The following is a 12,599-nucleotide window of genomic DNA, read 5'->3' on the forward strand; positions in this document are numbered from 1 at the left end:
ATTCATTTTAGTTGGATTGTTTACACCATTTAATTTTAATGTAATTATTCTTATGGTTGGATTTTAAATCCACCATCTTGCTATTTGGGGTTTTGTTTATTTGTTTTACTGAAGTCCCTTTATCTTCTTCTTCTTCTTTTTTTTTTTTTGAGACAGAGTCTCACTCTGTTGCTCAGGCTAGCGTGCTGTGGCATCGGCCTTGCTGACAGCAACCTCAAACTCTTGGGCTCAAGCGATCCTTCCTCAGTTTCCCTAGTAGCTGCGACTACAGGCATGTGCCACCATGCCCGACTAATTTTTTTCTATATATTTTTAGTTGTTTGGCTAATTTCTTTCTATTTTTAGTAGAGATGGGGTCTCACTCTTGTTCAAGCTGGTCCTGAACTCCTGACATCGAGGAATCAGGCCTCGGCCTCCCAGAGTGCTAGGATTACAGGCGTGAGCCACCGCGCCTGGCCTAGTATTTGTTTTTTGTTCATACCATTTATTCTTCTGTTTTTTCCCCTGCCTTGTTTCAAAAAAATTGAGTGTTGTATCTTTTCATCATTCTGTTTTACCTCATTTGTTGGCTTTTTTTTTGCTATAATTCTTTGTTTCATTAGTTGATTCAGTGTACTTTCAAGGAATGTTACATCACTTCACATACAGTATAAGCACCCAATACGCTTTTGTTTTCTCCTCCCATCCTTTATTCTTTTATCGTGTCACTTCTGCATGTTTATACTTGACACTATTTTGTTGCTAATTTTTTAAAATAGTGAATTATCTTTTAAAGAGATTTAAAATATGTAAGAAAGTATCTCTTATATTTACCCACATAATTTACTATTTCTGGTGTTCTTCATTCCTTTCTATTAATGTAGATTTCCCATCTGGCATTCTGTTTCTTCTGCCTCAAGAATATTCTTTAATTTCGTGTCATGTAGGTCTGCTCGCAACAAAATCTTTAAGCTTTCCTATGTAGGTTGAGTATCCCTTATCTGAAATGCTTCGGACCAGAGGTGTTTCATATTTTGGAATTTTTAAATTTTGAAATATTTTCATATACATAATGAGATATCTTGGGGAGGGGACCTAAGTCTAAACATGAAATTCATTTATGTTCCATGTATACCTTATACACATAACCTGAAGGCAATTTTATACAGTATTATTAATAATTTTATGCATGAAACAAGAGTTTGTGTACATTAAGCCATCAGAAAGCAAAGGTGTGGTCACCATCTCATGTCAGCACTTAAGCTTTCAGATTTTGGAGATTTTGGATTTTGGATTAGGGATGCTCAACCTGTATCAGAAAAAATATTTAACTTGCCTTCATTATTGAAAGATATTTTTGTTGAGTTGCTAGGTTGGCATGATTTTTTTTCCCTTTGAGTACATTAAAGATTTTGATCCACTGTCATCTCTCCTGCGTTGTTTACAACGAGAAGTCGGTTGGCATCTTAACTTTGCTCCTCTGTGTAAAATGCAGTTCCCCCGCTCCCGGCTGCTTTTTAGATTTTCTCTTTTTAATTTGTTTTAAGCCATTTAATTAAGACATGCCTTTGTGTAATTTTCTTTTTATGGAATTTTCAAATGTTTGATGGATTCATTGAGCTTTTTGTACCTGTGGATTTATAGTTTTCATTAAATAAGGACACTTTTCTGTCTTTCTCTCTTTTTTTGTAACAGCTTGAGATAGAATTCACCCAATTAAAGGGCACATTTAGTGTTTTCTGTATATTCACAGGGTTGTGCAACATTTACCACAATCAGTTTGAGAACATTTTCATCATCCCAAGAAGGAACCATTAGCAGTCCTCTCTGTGGTAGATGGGAATACATCTAGCCTTGGTTCTTTGTGAACTTGGGGATTATTGCCCAGCAGTCCTTTTGGGTGTTTCTTCCTCTGTCTCAGGCAGTTTCTCATATGCATGTGCTGATTATTATTACTCAGTTGAAAACTTGAGGAGGACCATCATCAGACATCTCTGTCTATCCATTTCTCTCTCTGCTACTGTGCCTCTTGAACTCCAGTTACCTTGATTTCCCTGGACTTTCTCTGTCTCACATCTCCGTGGGGAGATCACGTGCTCAACCTGGGCTGCCTCCTGCAAATGCTGTCTAGGAAGTAAGGTAGGCAAATGTAGGGCCCACCTTGTTTGTTTCCCACCCTTTAGGGATCACTCTCCTCCAATGGTTGGTGTCTGATCTCTGAAATTTGTTGATTCGTTTTTATTGTCTAGTATTATAGTTGTTGCAGGTGGGATAGTAAATTTTGTTCCTGTTACTCCATCATGATCAGAAGTAAAAGTCTCCAAGGGATGCTTTTTTCAGCCAATAGAAAATCAGTTTTCAAAGACTGGCATATTTTTATTACATCTGTTTATTTTATTGTTTCAGATTAGTTCCTGAACTATTAGGGGACTATGGGGAAAGTTCTTAAATGGATTGTAGAAACATCTTATCAAAAAGTGCCAAAGTACAGATTGAATATTGCATTCACGAGTTATTACCATTCTATTCTTAGTCACTGAATCCTGTGCCTACTACTGTTTGATTATAAAGTTATGACAATATCTGAAATATTTCTTGGCAAGTATTTTTACTTGTATAATGCATATACAGTACAGATTTTATTCAGTTACATGGTTCTTGGTACAGTTATCCCTTGGGTACTCTGGTCATAAAATGCAACTAAACAGAATATCTTGTTTCCTTTTTGCTTTAAGGCAAAATTCTTATTTTCTGGTGTACAGATATGAACAGCCTCTGAGATACTAGAATTTGTTTTTGTTTTGCATAAATCCAAATGAATCATAATGTTCAAATATTGGATTTATCATTACTATAAATTACTCTTACCTTTTCTCTCATATTTGAGGTCCCTTAAAGGTTAAATTCTTTCCCATTGTGCTCTTAAAAATAAAGATGCAATCTAAATATTGATATATTAACTTAAATTTTTGGTTTAATCTGCTAAGAGTTTATAACTTAATTGTAGCAGTGAATTGTTCAAGAATAGGTAAGATGTCCCCCATTTGCGCCTTCCCACAAGTTTGTGGATAATAATTTAAGTTACTCATCAAAACATCTGAGTCTTACGTAATCCACAAAACAAATTGTACAGAACACTATATAATCCTTCCCCATTTTTATCTTATTTTACAGGAAAAGTAAGAAGCTTAAGCTCATCTTTATGGTCACTAACTCACTTGACAGCTTTGCATTTGAGTGACAATTCCCTGTCCCGCATTCCTTCAGACATTGCGAAGCTTCACAATCTGGTGTATCTGGACCTGTCATCTAATAAAATCCGTAGTTTACCGGCAGAACTCGGAAACATGGTATCACTCAGGTATGTAGATTCAACTTAGTCCATACTATCTATATACCTCCTAAAAAAAAATTATAGCCTTTGTTTTGTTAGGAAACAGCACTGTTTGTTTAATAGTATTTAATAAAAGTAAACATAACTATATGCTTTATGAAAGGTTTTTGGGAAAATCGAATGTCAACTAATAAATAATAAATTAAGTAGATCCACTGCCTGAAATTTTTATTGCTATGTTTTGTGTAATGTACTTATTCTTGAACCAAAATTTTTGGACAAAGTAGGGATAAACAAATATAAAGCACTTGTGTTATCCCACATACTCACCTGTAACAGACAGTTGGGGTACCATACCATCCTTCATAGCACTGTGTGGTCCAGGAAACCATTGCCAATTGGTGAAACCTTTTTTGCCATCCAGGGCTTGTATGTATGATAGCACAGCTTGGACCTGAAAGAAGCCAAGTTATTAAATTTGGAGGATTATAGGGCTATGTATAGGATTTAGAGTCACATGGAGTTCAGGTTGGAATCTTGACTTTGCCATTTACAAGTTGTGTGAGCTTTTTTTTTTTCTTTTTTTTTGAGACAGAGGCTCACTGTGTTGCCCGGGCTAGAGTGCAGTGGCGTCAGCCTAGCAACCTCAGACTCCTGGGCTCAGGCAATCCTGCCTCAGCCTCCTGAGTAGCTGGGACTACAGGCACATGACACTATGCCTGGCTAATTTGTTTTTCTATATATTTTTAGTTGGCTAATTAATTCCTTTCTATTTTTAGTAGAGATGGGGTCTTGCTCTTGCTCAGGCTGGTTTTTGAACTCCTGACCTTGAGCGATCCTCCCACCTTGGCCTCTCAGAATGCTATAATTACAGGCATGAGCCACCGCACCTGGCCAAGTTGTGTGATCTTGGGCAAGCTTCTTAACCCAGGATTAGGGATATTTGAAATAATGAGTAAAAAGCCACTAGCACCCTGTCTAGCAAGTGATAATTACTTTACCTCTGTTTTATAAGGTGAATAATATCTATTCAAGTTAAATACAAATCCAAATTCCAGCTCTTATGTTAATCACGAAGGAATATCTTACCAATTTTATAGTACCTGCCTTTTCTCCATGGTTCCACTGGGTTTTCTCCTGCCTTCTGCCATGAGCTATGTAGTAAAAATGAATAAAGACTTTGTGAAAGTTCCTTTGACTTTATTGCTCCCAATCCAGCCTTTTGACATTTTTCTAGGATTAACTATTGAGGATATAATATAATCACTTTTAGTCCTTTGAAGCAAATTTACTTGAAGACCTTTCTTTCCATGTACATATTTGGAGATTAAACAGGATTCCCAGTTATTCAGAACTAGTTTTTCTTGTTCATTTTATGGCCTTACAGACTTTTGGTTTTCTCAGTAGTGACCAAGATTGACTTAAATTTCAAGAACCAAAGATTACAGAAATAGTTTTCCTTTGTACTTAAAAATTGATAAATAAAACTTAATTTAAGAAATTGCGAGTATCTCATTGTTGGCCCCCCGGCCCCATTGAATATTTCTTTGATATTTATATTATGGTTATCTATATAAAACAAATTACTAAAATGATCATGAGTAGTTAATACAGCTGCTGTTTTTTCTAAAGTGAAACTTTAGTAAATACTAATTATAAAGTTAATTGTACAGCTATCATGAGCTCTTTTGAGTTGTTACTACATGATCATTTTAGTTCCTTTTTTTTGAGATGGAATCTCACTCTGTCACCCAGGCTAGATTGCAGGGGCATCATCAGAGCTCACTGCAGCCTCACACTCCTGGCCTTAAGCAATCCTCCCAACCTCAGACTCTTGTGAAGTGCTAGGATTATAGGCATGAGCCACCAGGCCCAGCCTCTCTTTATACAGTTCACATGTTAGGCTGTTTTATCTATTGAATCTAATACTTTTTTTTTTTTTTTTGTTATAAACTCTACTCGTGTGGACTAATACTTTTTAAATAGAGGTTTATATTTAGTCTTTCATCCCCTTGTTTCATTTTTCTAGTAATTCTTTTTTTTCTGTATTTTACAAAAGTATTGCTCTATAGCAGTTGGTTTTTCCCCCCACCTCCCACCATATAGCAGTTGGTTTTATTTTAACGTAGAGTTCATGAAGCATTATACTAGACATTGGAATACAATATGAAATTTTGTCATTCTTAGTTGCTTGTATTCCTAGAAATTACATTGTTGACTTTAACAGTCAAAGGTTAATATGTTTTCTGAATTCCTGGAATTTTTACATCAACAGGGAGCTCCATTTAAATAACAACCTGTTACGAGTTCTACCTTTTGAACTGGGAAAACTGTTTCAGTTGCAGACTTTAGGCCTGAAAGGTATGACTTCCATATTTGTGCTGCTTATGGTTTGTATGCATGTCTTTGGATCTAAAGAAGCTTTAAGGATCCTTTTGCCAGGGGAGTTTTTTTTTTTTTTTTTTGCAGGCTCACTTTTCCTTAGACTTTATCAGTTTCTTAGATTCATTGCAACAGTTTCCTCTCATTTGTTCACGTGTAGACTGTCTGCTAGTTTTTGAATTATGTTTTGCCCCTGGCCCAGCCTTGTTTTTCTGGCCTCTGTTTTAATCAACCTTATATTCTAATGATACATTCCTGAGGATATATTTTCTTTATTTCATTATGTTATAAGCAGGTTTTTTTTCCTTATGCTCAAATCTCAAAAAATGGAGATTCTTTATAAAGTACAGAAATCCATTTGAGACTGCTGATTAATAAAGATCAGGATTTCAAGTTTAATTTATGAGGACTTAGTTAATATGTTAGCAATTGGGGGCATAATTGATCCAGCAAGAACTATTGGAAATATATATTATTTAAGCCAGCAAGATTAAAAGTCACATTTTAACAATATGTTAATGCCTGTAAATTTTTTATCACACTAAGTGATCCTTCATCAGTCTTGGGCAGGTGTGTCCTGGCTACTGTATAGCTGCTTCCTTCACAAAAGGTTACTGAGTAAAGAGATCAAGAATTGCACTCATATTTCTTAAAAATATAGTTATAAAATTACGTTTTATTCCTATAAATCCATTTCATTAATCAAAAAAATATTTAAAAATAAAAATACAAACATATGTTTACAAATGTAAAATCATATTGAATAAACATCAGCTGTATAAATAAATGATTCTTTTTGGAAAGTTTTTTTATATGTGGGCTGGACTGGCTGATGCTTATTAAAATAAAGGCCAGTGAAATGTAAAATGAAGAGATTTTTTTTCTGTTGTATCTCACAGCCTAGTCCTTTTTCTTTGTATTCTGTTTTTAAATTTGAAGAACAGAAAAGTACTGTATAGCAAAGTGTGTCCATATGCTTAACTACCAGAATTAACGATGAATATTTTGTCACTTTTCTGTTAATTTTTAAATGTAAAGTAAATAAAACATTACAAAATGTTGAGGCTTTTTTATTCCTCTTTCAGTTCTTCTCATGGCAGAGGCAGCTACTGTTGTATGTTCTTCCAGTTCAGAGTTTTATAATTTTATAGAATATATTTTACAAACCGTAATTTGTATTCACTAAGAATTTTCACTAACTTTATTTGAAGATAGGGTCATTAGTCACAAATTTTCATACTGATTTAATGTGCATAAAAGCCTCTAAAATGTACACATTTGCAGGGGTAGGGCAGTCTTTATGGCACCTACATTTTTGATGATCTTTTGCTCTTCCATTTCAAAAAGTTCCTTTATTCTTTTACACCGAGACTTTTATGATTCTTCCTTGGAAGTATAGTTTCAAAGAGACATTTGTTTATCTCAGATATCCTATTAGACAATAGTACACATCTGTCTGTAATAGCAGTCTTCTTTTCACTGATTTTACCTTTTTTGGATAAATTCTGTTTTTCTGAGCTTTTATAGCTTATACTTTAATTGTAATGTTGTGCCATCTACTTCTTAAAGTCATTATATTGTCTTTGCTCTCTCTGAAAACTTCTATCATTGATTTGTCATGGTACCTCTTAAATATTTGGAAGAGAGAAAAATGTGTCACTTCATAGTCATGTCTGTTTGCTACAAAATACATTCATACAGAGCCAGTTTTTCTGCCTCATGATTCACTTCAGACAATTTTCTTTAAAGTTGATTGTATAAGGCTTGCATGCTTTGCTTCCCCTCTCCCAACATTTTTTCCACATTCTTCAAAATTGTGCTACGTTAAAAGACAGAACTGTGACTTAGATGCTCACTTTTTTTTACTTAAACTTTTTATTTTGAGATGCTTGTAGATTCACATGCATTTGTGAGAAATAGTGCAGAATAGTCCTTGTCCCCTTTACCCATTTTCCCTCAATGATACTATCTTTCAAAACTGTGGTTTCACAGTATCATAAGCAGAATAGTCAAGATACAGAACATTTTGTGAAGTAAGCTAGGCACAGAGAGACACATACTGCATGATCTCATTTTCATGTGGAATCTTAAAATGTCAAACTCATGGAAGTGGAGAGCAGAAATGGCTGTTACCAGAGGCTAGGGATTGTCAATGGCTGTAAAGGAGAGATGTTGGTCAAAGGGTACAAAGTTTCAGTTAGATAATAATGAAGTGTATTTCGACATGGCTAAAAGAATGGATTTAAATGTTCTCACCACAAATAAGTATTTGAGGTGATGGATATGTTAATTAGCCTGATGTGATCATTCCACAATATATACATGTATCATAACACTGCATCATACCTCATAAATACATACAATTATTTGCCACTTTTACAAAGATACAGGACATTTCCATCACCAAAGGATCCCCTTGTTTCCCTTTTATAGCCACACCTACTTTATTCCTGCCCCAGCTGTCTCCTGACAACCACTGTTTCGTTCTCTACTTCTGTAATTTTACTGTTTCAGGAATATTATTAAGTAGAATCATACCGTATGTATTGGTTTTTTCCACTCAGGTTAATTCTTTGTATATTCATCCAGGTTGTTGCATGTATTGATAGTTTGTTCCTTTATATTGATGAGTAGTAGTCCGTAGTATGAATGTGTCATGATTTGTTTGACCATTCTCCGCTGAAGGATATCTGGGTTGCTTCCAATTTGGGGCTGTTAATGAGTAAAGTTGCTATGAGCATTCCATGTGCAGGTTACTGTGTGAATGTAAGTCCTCATTTCTTTAGGATAAATGCCCAAGAGTGCAATTGCTGGGTCATTTGAGGGTTGTGTGTTTAATTTTTTAAGAAATTGAAAAACTGTTTTCAGTTTGCAAGAAATTCAAATTGCAAGAAATTGCAAAACAGTAGTGACTGTACTGTTTTACATTCATTCCTACCAGCAGTGTATGAGTGATCCATTTCCTTGCATCCTCACCAGCATTTGGTGTTGTCACTATTTTTATTTTAGCCATTCTGATAGATGTGTGGTCATATCTCATGGTTTTGATTTCTATTTCTCTGATGGCTGAAAGTATTGAATATCTTTGCATGTGCTATTTGTCATCTGTATTATTTTTCTTTTGTTAAATATTTCTTCATGTCTTTGTCTATGTTCTAATTGGATTGTTTGCTTGTTTATTGGAGTCCTTTATGTATTCTGGTTACTTATCCTTTGTCGGATATGTGGTTTGGCACATATTTTCTCCCAGTATGTATCCTGTCTTTTCATCCTTTTAACAGGGCCTTTTGCATAGTAAAAGTTTTAAATTTTGATGGAGTTCATTCATCAGTTTTTTCCTTTTATGGATCCTGCTGAATCTGAGAACTCTTTAATAGATCTAAATCCCAACGACTTTCTCCTATGTTTTGTTCGAAAGTTTTGTTTTCCATTTTAGTCTGTGATCCACTTTGATTTAAAACTGAGTTAAAATATGTGAGGATTAGTTTAAGCTTTATTTTTTTTTGCTATGGATGTTCCAATGGCTCTAGCACAGTTTTTGGATAGACTGTCTTACCTCCATTGAATTGTTTTTGCACCTTTGTCAAAAATCAGTTGGACATATCTGTGTGGATCTGTTTCTGGGTTCTCTGTTCTGTTCCATTGATCTATGTGTCTATCCTTCCAACAAACACACAGTTAATTGTAGCTCTGTAAGTAGCTCTGTACATCTTAATAGGGTAGACTGATTTCTCAACTTTAGTCTTCTTTTTCAAAATTGTTTTAGCTCTTCTAGTTGCTTTGCCTTTCTTTATAAACTTTAATCTTGTCTATTGTTGCAAAAAAAATATTGCTGGGGGTATGATAGGAATTATGTTAAACCTGTGTATCCGATTGGGAGAATTGACATCTTTACTGTGTTGAGTCACTCAATCTACAAACATGCTATATGTCTCTGTTTAGGTCCTCATTCACTTTTTTCGTCAATGTTCTGTAGTTTTGGGCATATAAGGCTTGTACTTATTTTGTTAGGTTTATACCTAAGTCTTTTTGTTTTTGGTTTGAGTGATTGTAAATGTTACTGTATTGTAAAATTTGCTTCCATGCATGTTATTCCAAGTATATAGAAGTAGTCATCTGTTGCTTAACCACAGGGATAGTTCTGAAAATGCATCATTAGATGGTTTCATCATTGTGCAAACATCACAGAGCATACTTTCACAAACATAGATGGTATAGCCTATTACACACCTAGAATATATAGGCTAGCCTGTTGCTCCTAGGCTACAAACCATATTACTATACTGAATACTGTAGGCAGCCATAAGTATGTGTGTATCTAAACATAGAATGATACAGTAAAATACAATATTATAGTCTTACAGGACGTGGTCCATTGTTGACCAAAGCATTATGTGGTACATGACTGTACAATGGATTTTTTAATGTTTATCTTATATCCTGCCATTTAGTTGAACTCACTTCCAGGAATTCTAGAAGGTTTTTGGTTTTTTGGTAGATTTTTGGGGCTTTTCTACATAGAAAATCTTGTCATCTTAAGAATTTTTGTCTGTGTATGCATGAGGATTGTTTGTCTATAGTTTTGGTTTGTTTTATATTAATGCTCTGTTTTTGGTAGAAGAGTAATATCAGCGTCATGTAATGAATTTGAAAGTATTCCCTTCCGTCTTCTGGAAGATATTCTGTAGAATTGATGTTAATTTTTCTTTAAGTGTTTGCTAGAATTTTCCAGTGATAACATTTGGGCCTGGAGATTTCTTTTTAGATTATTTTAAAATTACAAATTCATTTTCTTAATAGCTGTAGGACTATTCAAATTATCTATTTCTCATAATGAGTTAGTTGTGACAGTTGTGTTTTTTTGAGGAAGTGGTCCATATATATGTATATGTATACACACACACACACACGGTTGTTCATGGTGTTCTCTTATCCTTTTGCTGTCTGCCTGGTCTATAGTGATACCTTGTTTCATTACTGATATTGGTAATTTTTGTCTTTTCTCTTTGTTAGTCTTGCTTACAAGTATGTCAGTTTTACTGATATTTTCAAAGAAATAGCTTTTTAAAAAATGTCTTTTATTTTTCAGTTTTCAATTTCATGAATTTCTGCTCTTTGGTATTTCCTTCCTTCTTGCTTTTGGGTTTATTTTGTTCTTTTTCTCTAGATTCTTGAGGCGGTAGTTTAAATTATTGAATTGAGACTTTGCCTCTTTTCTGATGTATCTCTTGGCCCTGCTTTAGTTATGCCCAGCCACAAATTTTGAAATGGTTATATTTTCATTTTCACTTGCTCAGTACATTTAAAAATTTCCCTTGAGATTTGACCTGAGGATAATTTACAATTTTCCAGTGCTTAGAGATTCTCCTATTGTCTTTCAGTTATGTTTGTTTTGTTTTGTTTTGTTTTTAAGAGTTGGGTTCTCACTGTCCTAGGACTCCAGCCATCTTCCTGCCCCAGCCTCCTGAATATAGCTGGGATTACAGGCATTCACCACCACACCACACATTATAAATCAGTCTGTGATTTCATTGTGGTCAGAGTATACATTCTTTTTGTTTGAGGGGGGGTGGGGGCAGAGTCTCACTTTGTTGTCCAGGCTAGAGTGAGTGCCATGGCATCAGCCTAGCTCACAGCAACCTCAATCTCCTGGGCTCAAACAATCCTACTGCCTCAGCCTCCTGAGTAGCTGGGACTATAGGCATGTGCCACCATGCCCGGTTAATTTTTTCTATATATATTTTTAGTTGGTCAATTAATTTCTTTCTATTTTTAGTAGAGATGGGGTCTCGATCAGGCTGGCTTCGAACTCCTGACCTTGAGCAATCCGCCTGCCTAGGCCTCCCAGAGTGCTAGTATATATTCTATATGATTTCAGTTCTTTTAAATTTGTTCAAGTTTGTTTTATGGCCTAGGATTTATCCTATCCTGGTATATGTTCCTTGAGCACTGGAAAAGAATATGTATTTTGTTATTAGGCAAGATGTTCTATGAATGTTTATTGAATCCTATGTATTAAGCTAATGTCTATTAGATTGATAGTGTTGAGGTTTTTATCAAGTTTTATCAATAGTTAAAAGAGAGATGTTAAAGTCTCCAACTATAATTGTAGCTTTATCTATTTTCCTTTCAGTTCTATCAGTTTTTGCTGAAAATATTTGGCAGTTCTGTTGCTTGGAAACACATTTAAAATTACAGTGTGTCTTGGGGGATTGACACTTTCTGATTACATAGTATCATTTTCTGTCTCTGGCAATTGTATTTCTTCTGAAGTCCTCTTTATTTTATATTAATATAGCCACAGCTGCTTACCTTTGTTCAAATTATATGTGATACAGATGTATTTCCATTCCTTTCTTGCCTGCGTTGTTATATTTGAAGTGAGTTTCTGTGGACAGCATGTAGTTAGTTGGGTCATGGTTTTTAATCTACTCTGCCAATCTGTCTCTTAATTTGGTATATTTAGAGCATTTATGTTTAAGGTAGTTATTGATAAGTTAGGGCATAAGTCTGACATTTTATTTTTGTGTTCTCTTTGTTCATCCCATTTTCTGTTATTCTGTTTTCTTTTTCCTGCCTTCCTAAACATGTTTTTTGACATTTGTTTTGATTTATCTGTAGTATTTTGAGTATATCTGCATAGATTCTTAGTTGGTTGCTCCAGGTAATACATTGTGTATGTGTAACTTAATCACAGTCTAGTGGTGTTATTTTATCAGTTCAAGTGAAATACAGAAACCTTAACTCTCTTTATTTCCATCCTTCTATTTGCCCCCATTTATAATGTAATTGTTTAAAACACTTCCTCTGCATACATTTAGAATCACATCAGTGTTACATAATTATTTTTTTAACTACCAAACATGATTTAGAAAATGTGACAGAAGGTGGCCAGGAGTGGTGG

General features: G+C 34.6%; 1 protein-coding gene across 4 annotated transcripts in view; it reads left to right on the forward strand.

Moving 5' to 3' along the window:
* The window catches only part of CNOT6 (CCR4-NOT transcription complex subunit 6), a 91,626-nt gene that overhangs the window by 54,216 nt on the left and 24,811 nt on the right, over window positions 1–12,599 (forward strand). For all 4 annotated transcript variants that reach the window (XM_075993738.1, XM_075993739.1, XM_075993737.1 and 1 more), the window contains 2 exons: window positions 3,154–3,340; window positions 5,589–5,674. In XM_075993738.1, coding sequence (XP_075849853.1) covers window positions 3,154–3,340; window positions 5,589–5,674 — 273 coding nt within the window. The remainder of the gene's footprint in view (window positions 1–3,153; window positions 3,341–5,588; window positions 5,675–12,599) is intronic.

This window comes from Microcebus murinus, chromosome 17 (genome assembly GCF_040939455.1).
Source record: "Microcebus murinus isolate Inina chromosome 17, M.murinus_Inina_mat1.0, whole genome shotgun sequence".
Classification (NCBI taxonomy): Eukaryota; Metazoa; Chordata; class Mammalia; order Primates; family Cheirogaleidae; genus Microcebus; species Microcebus murinus.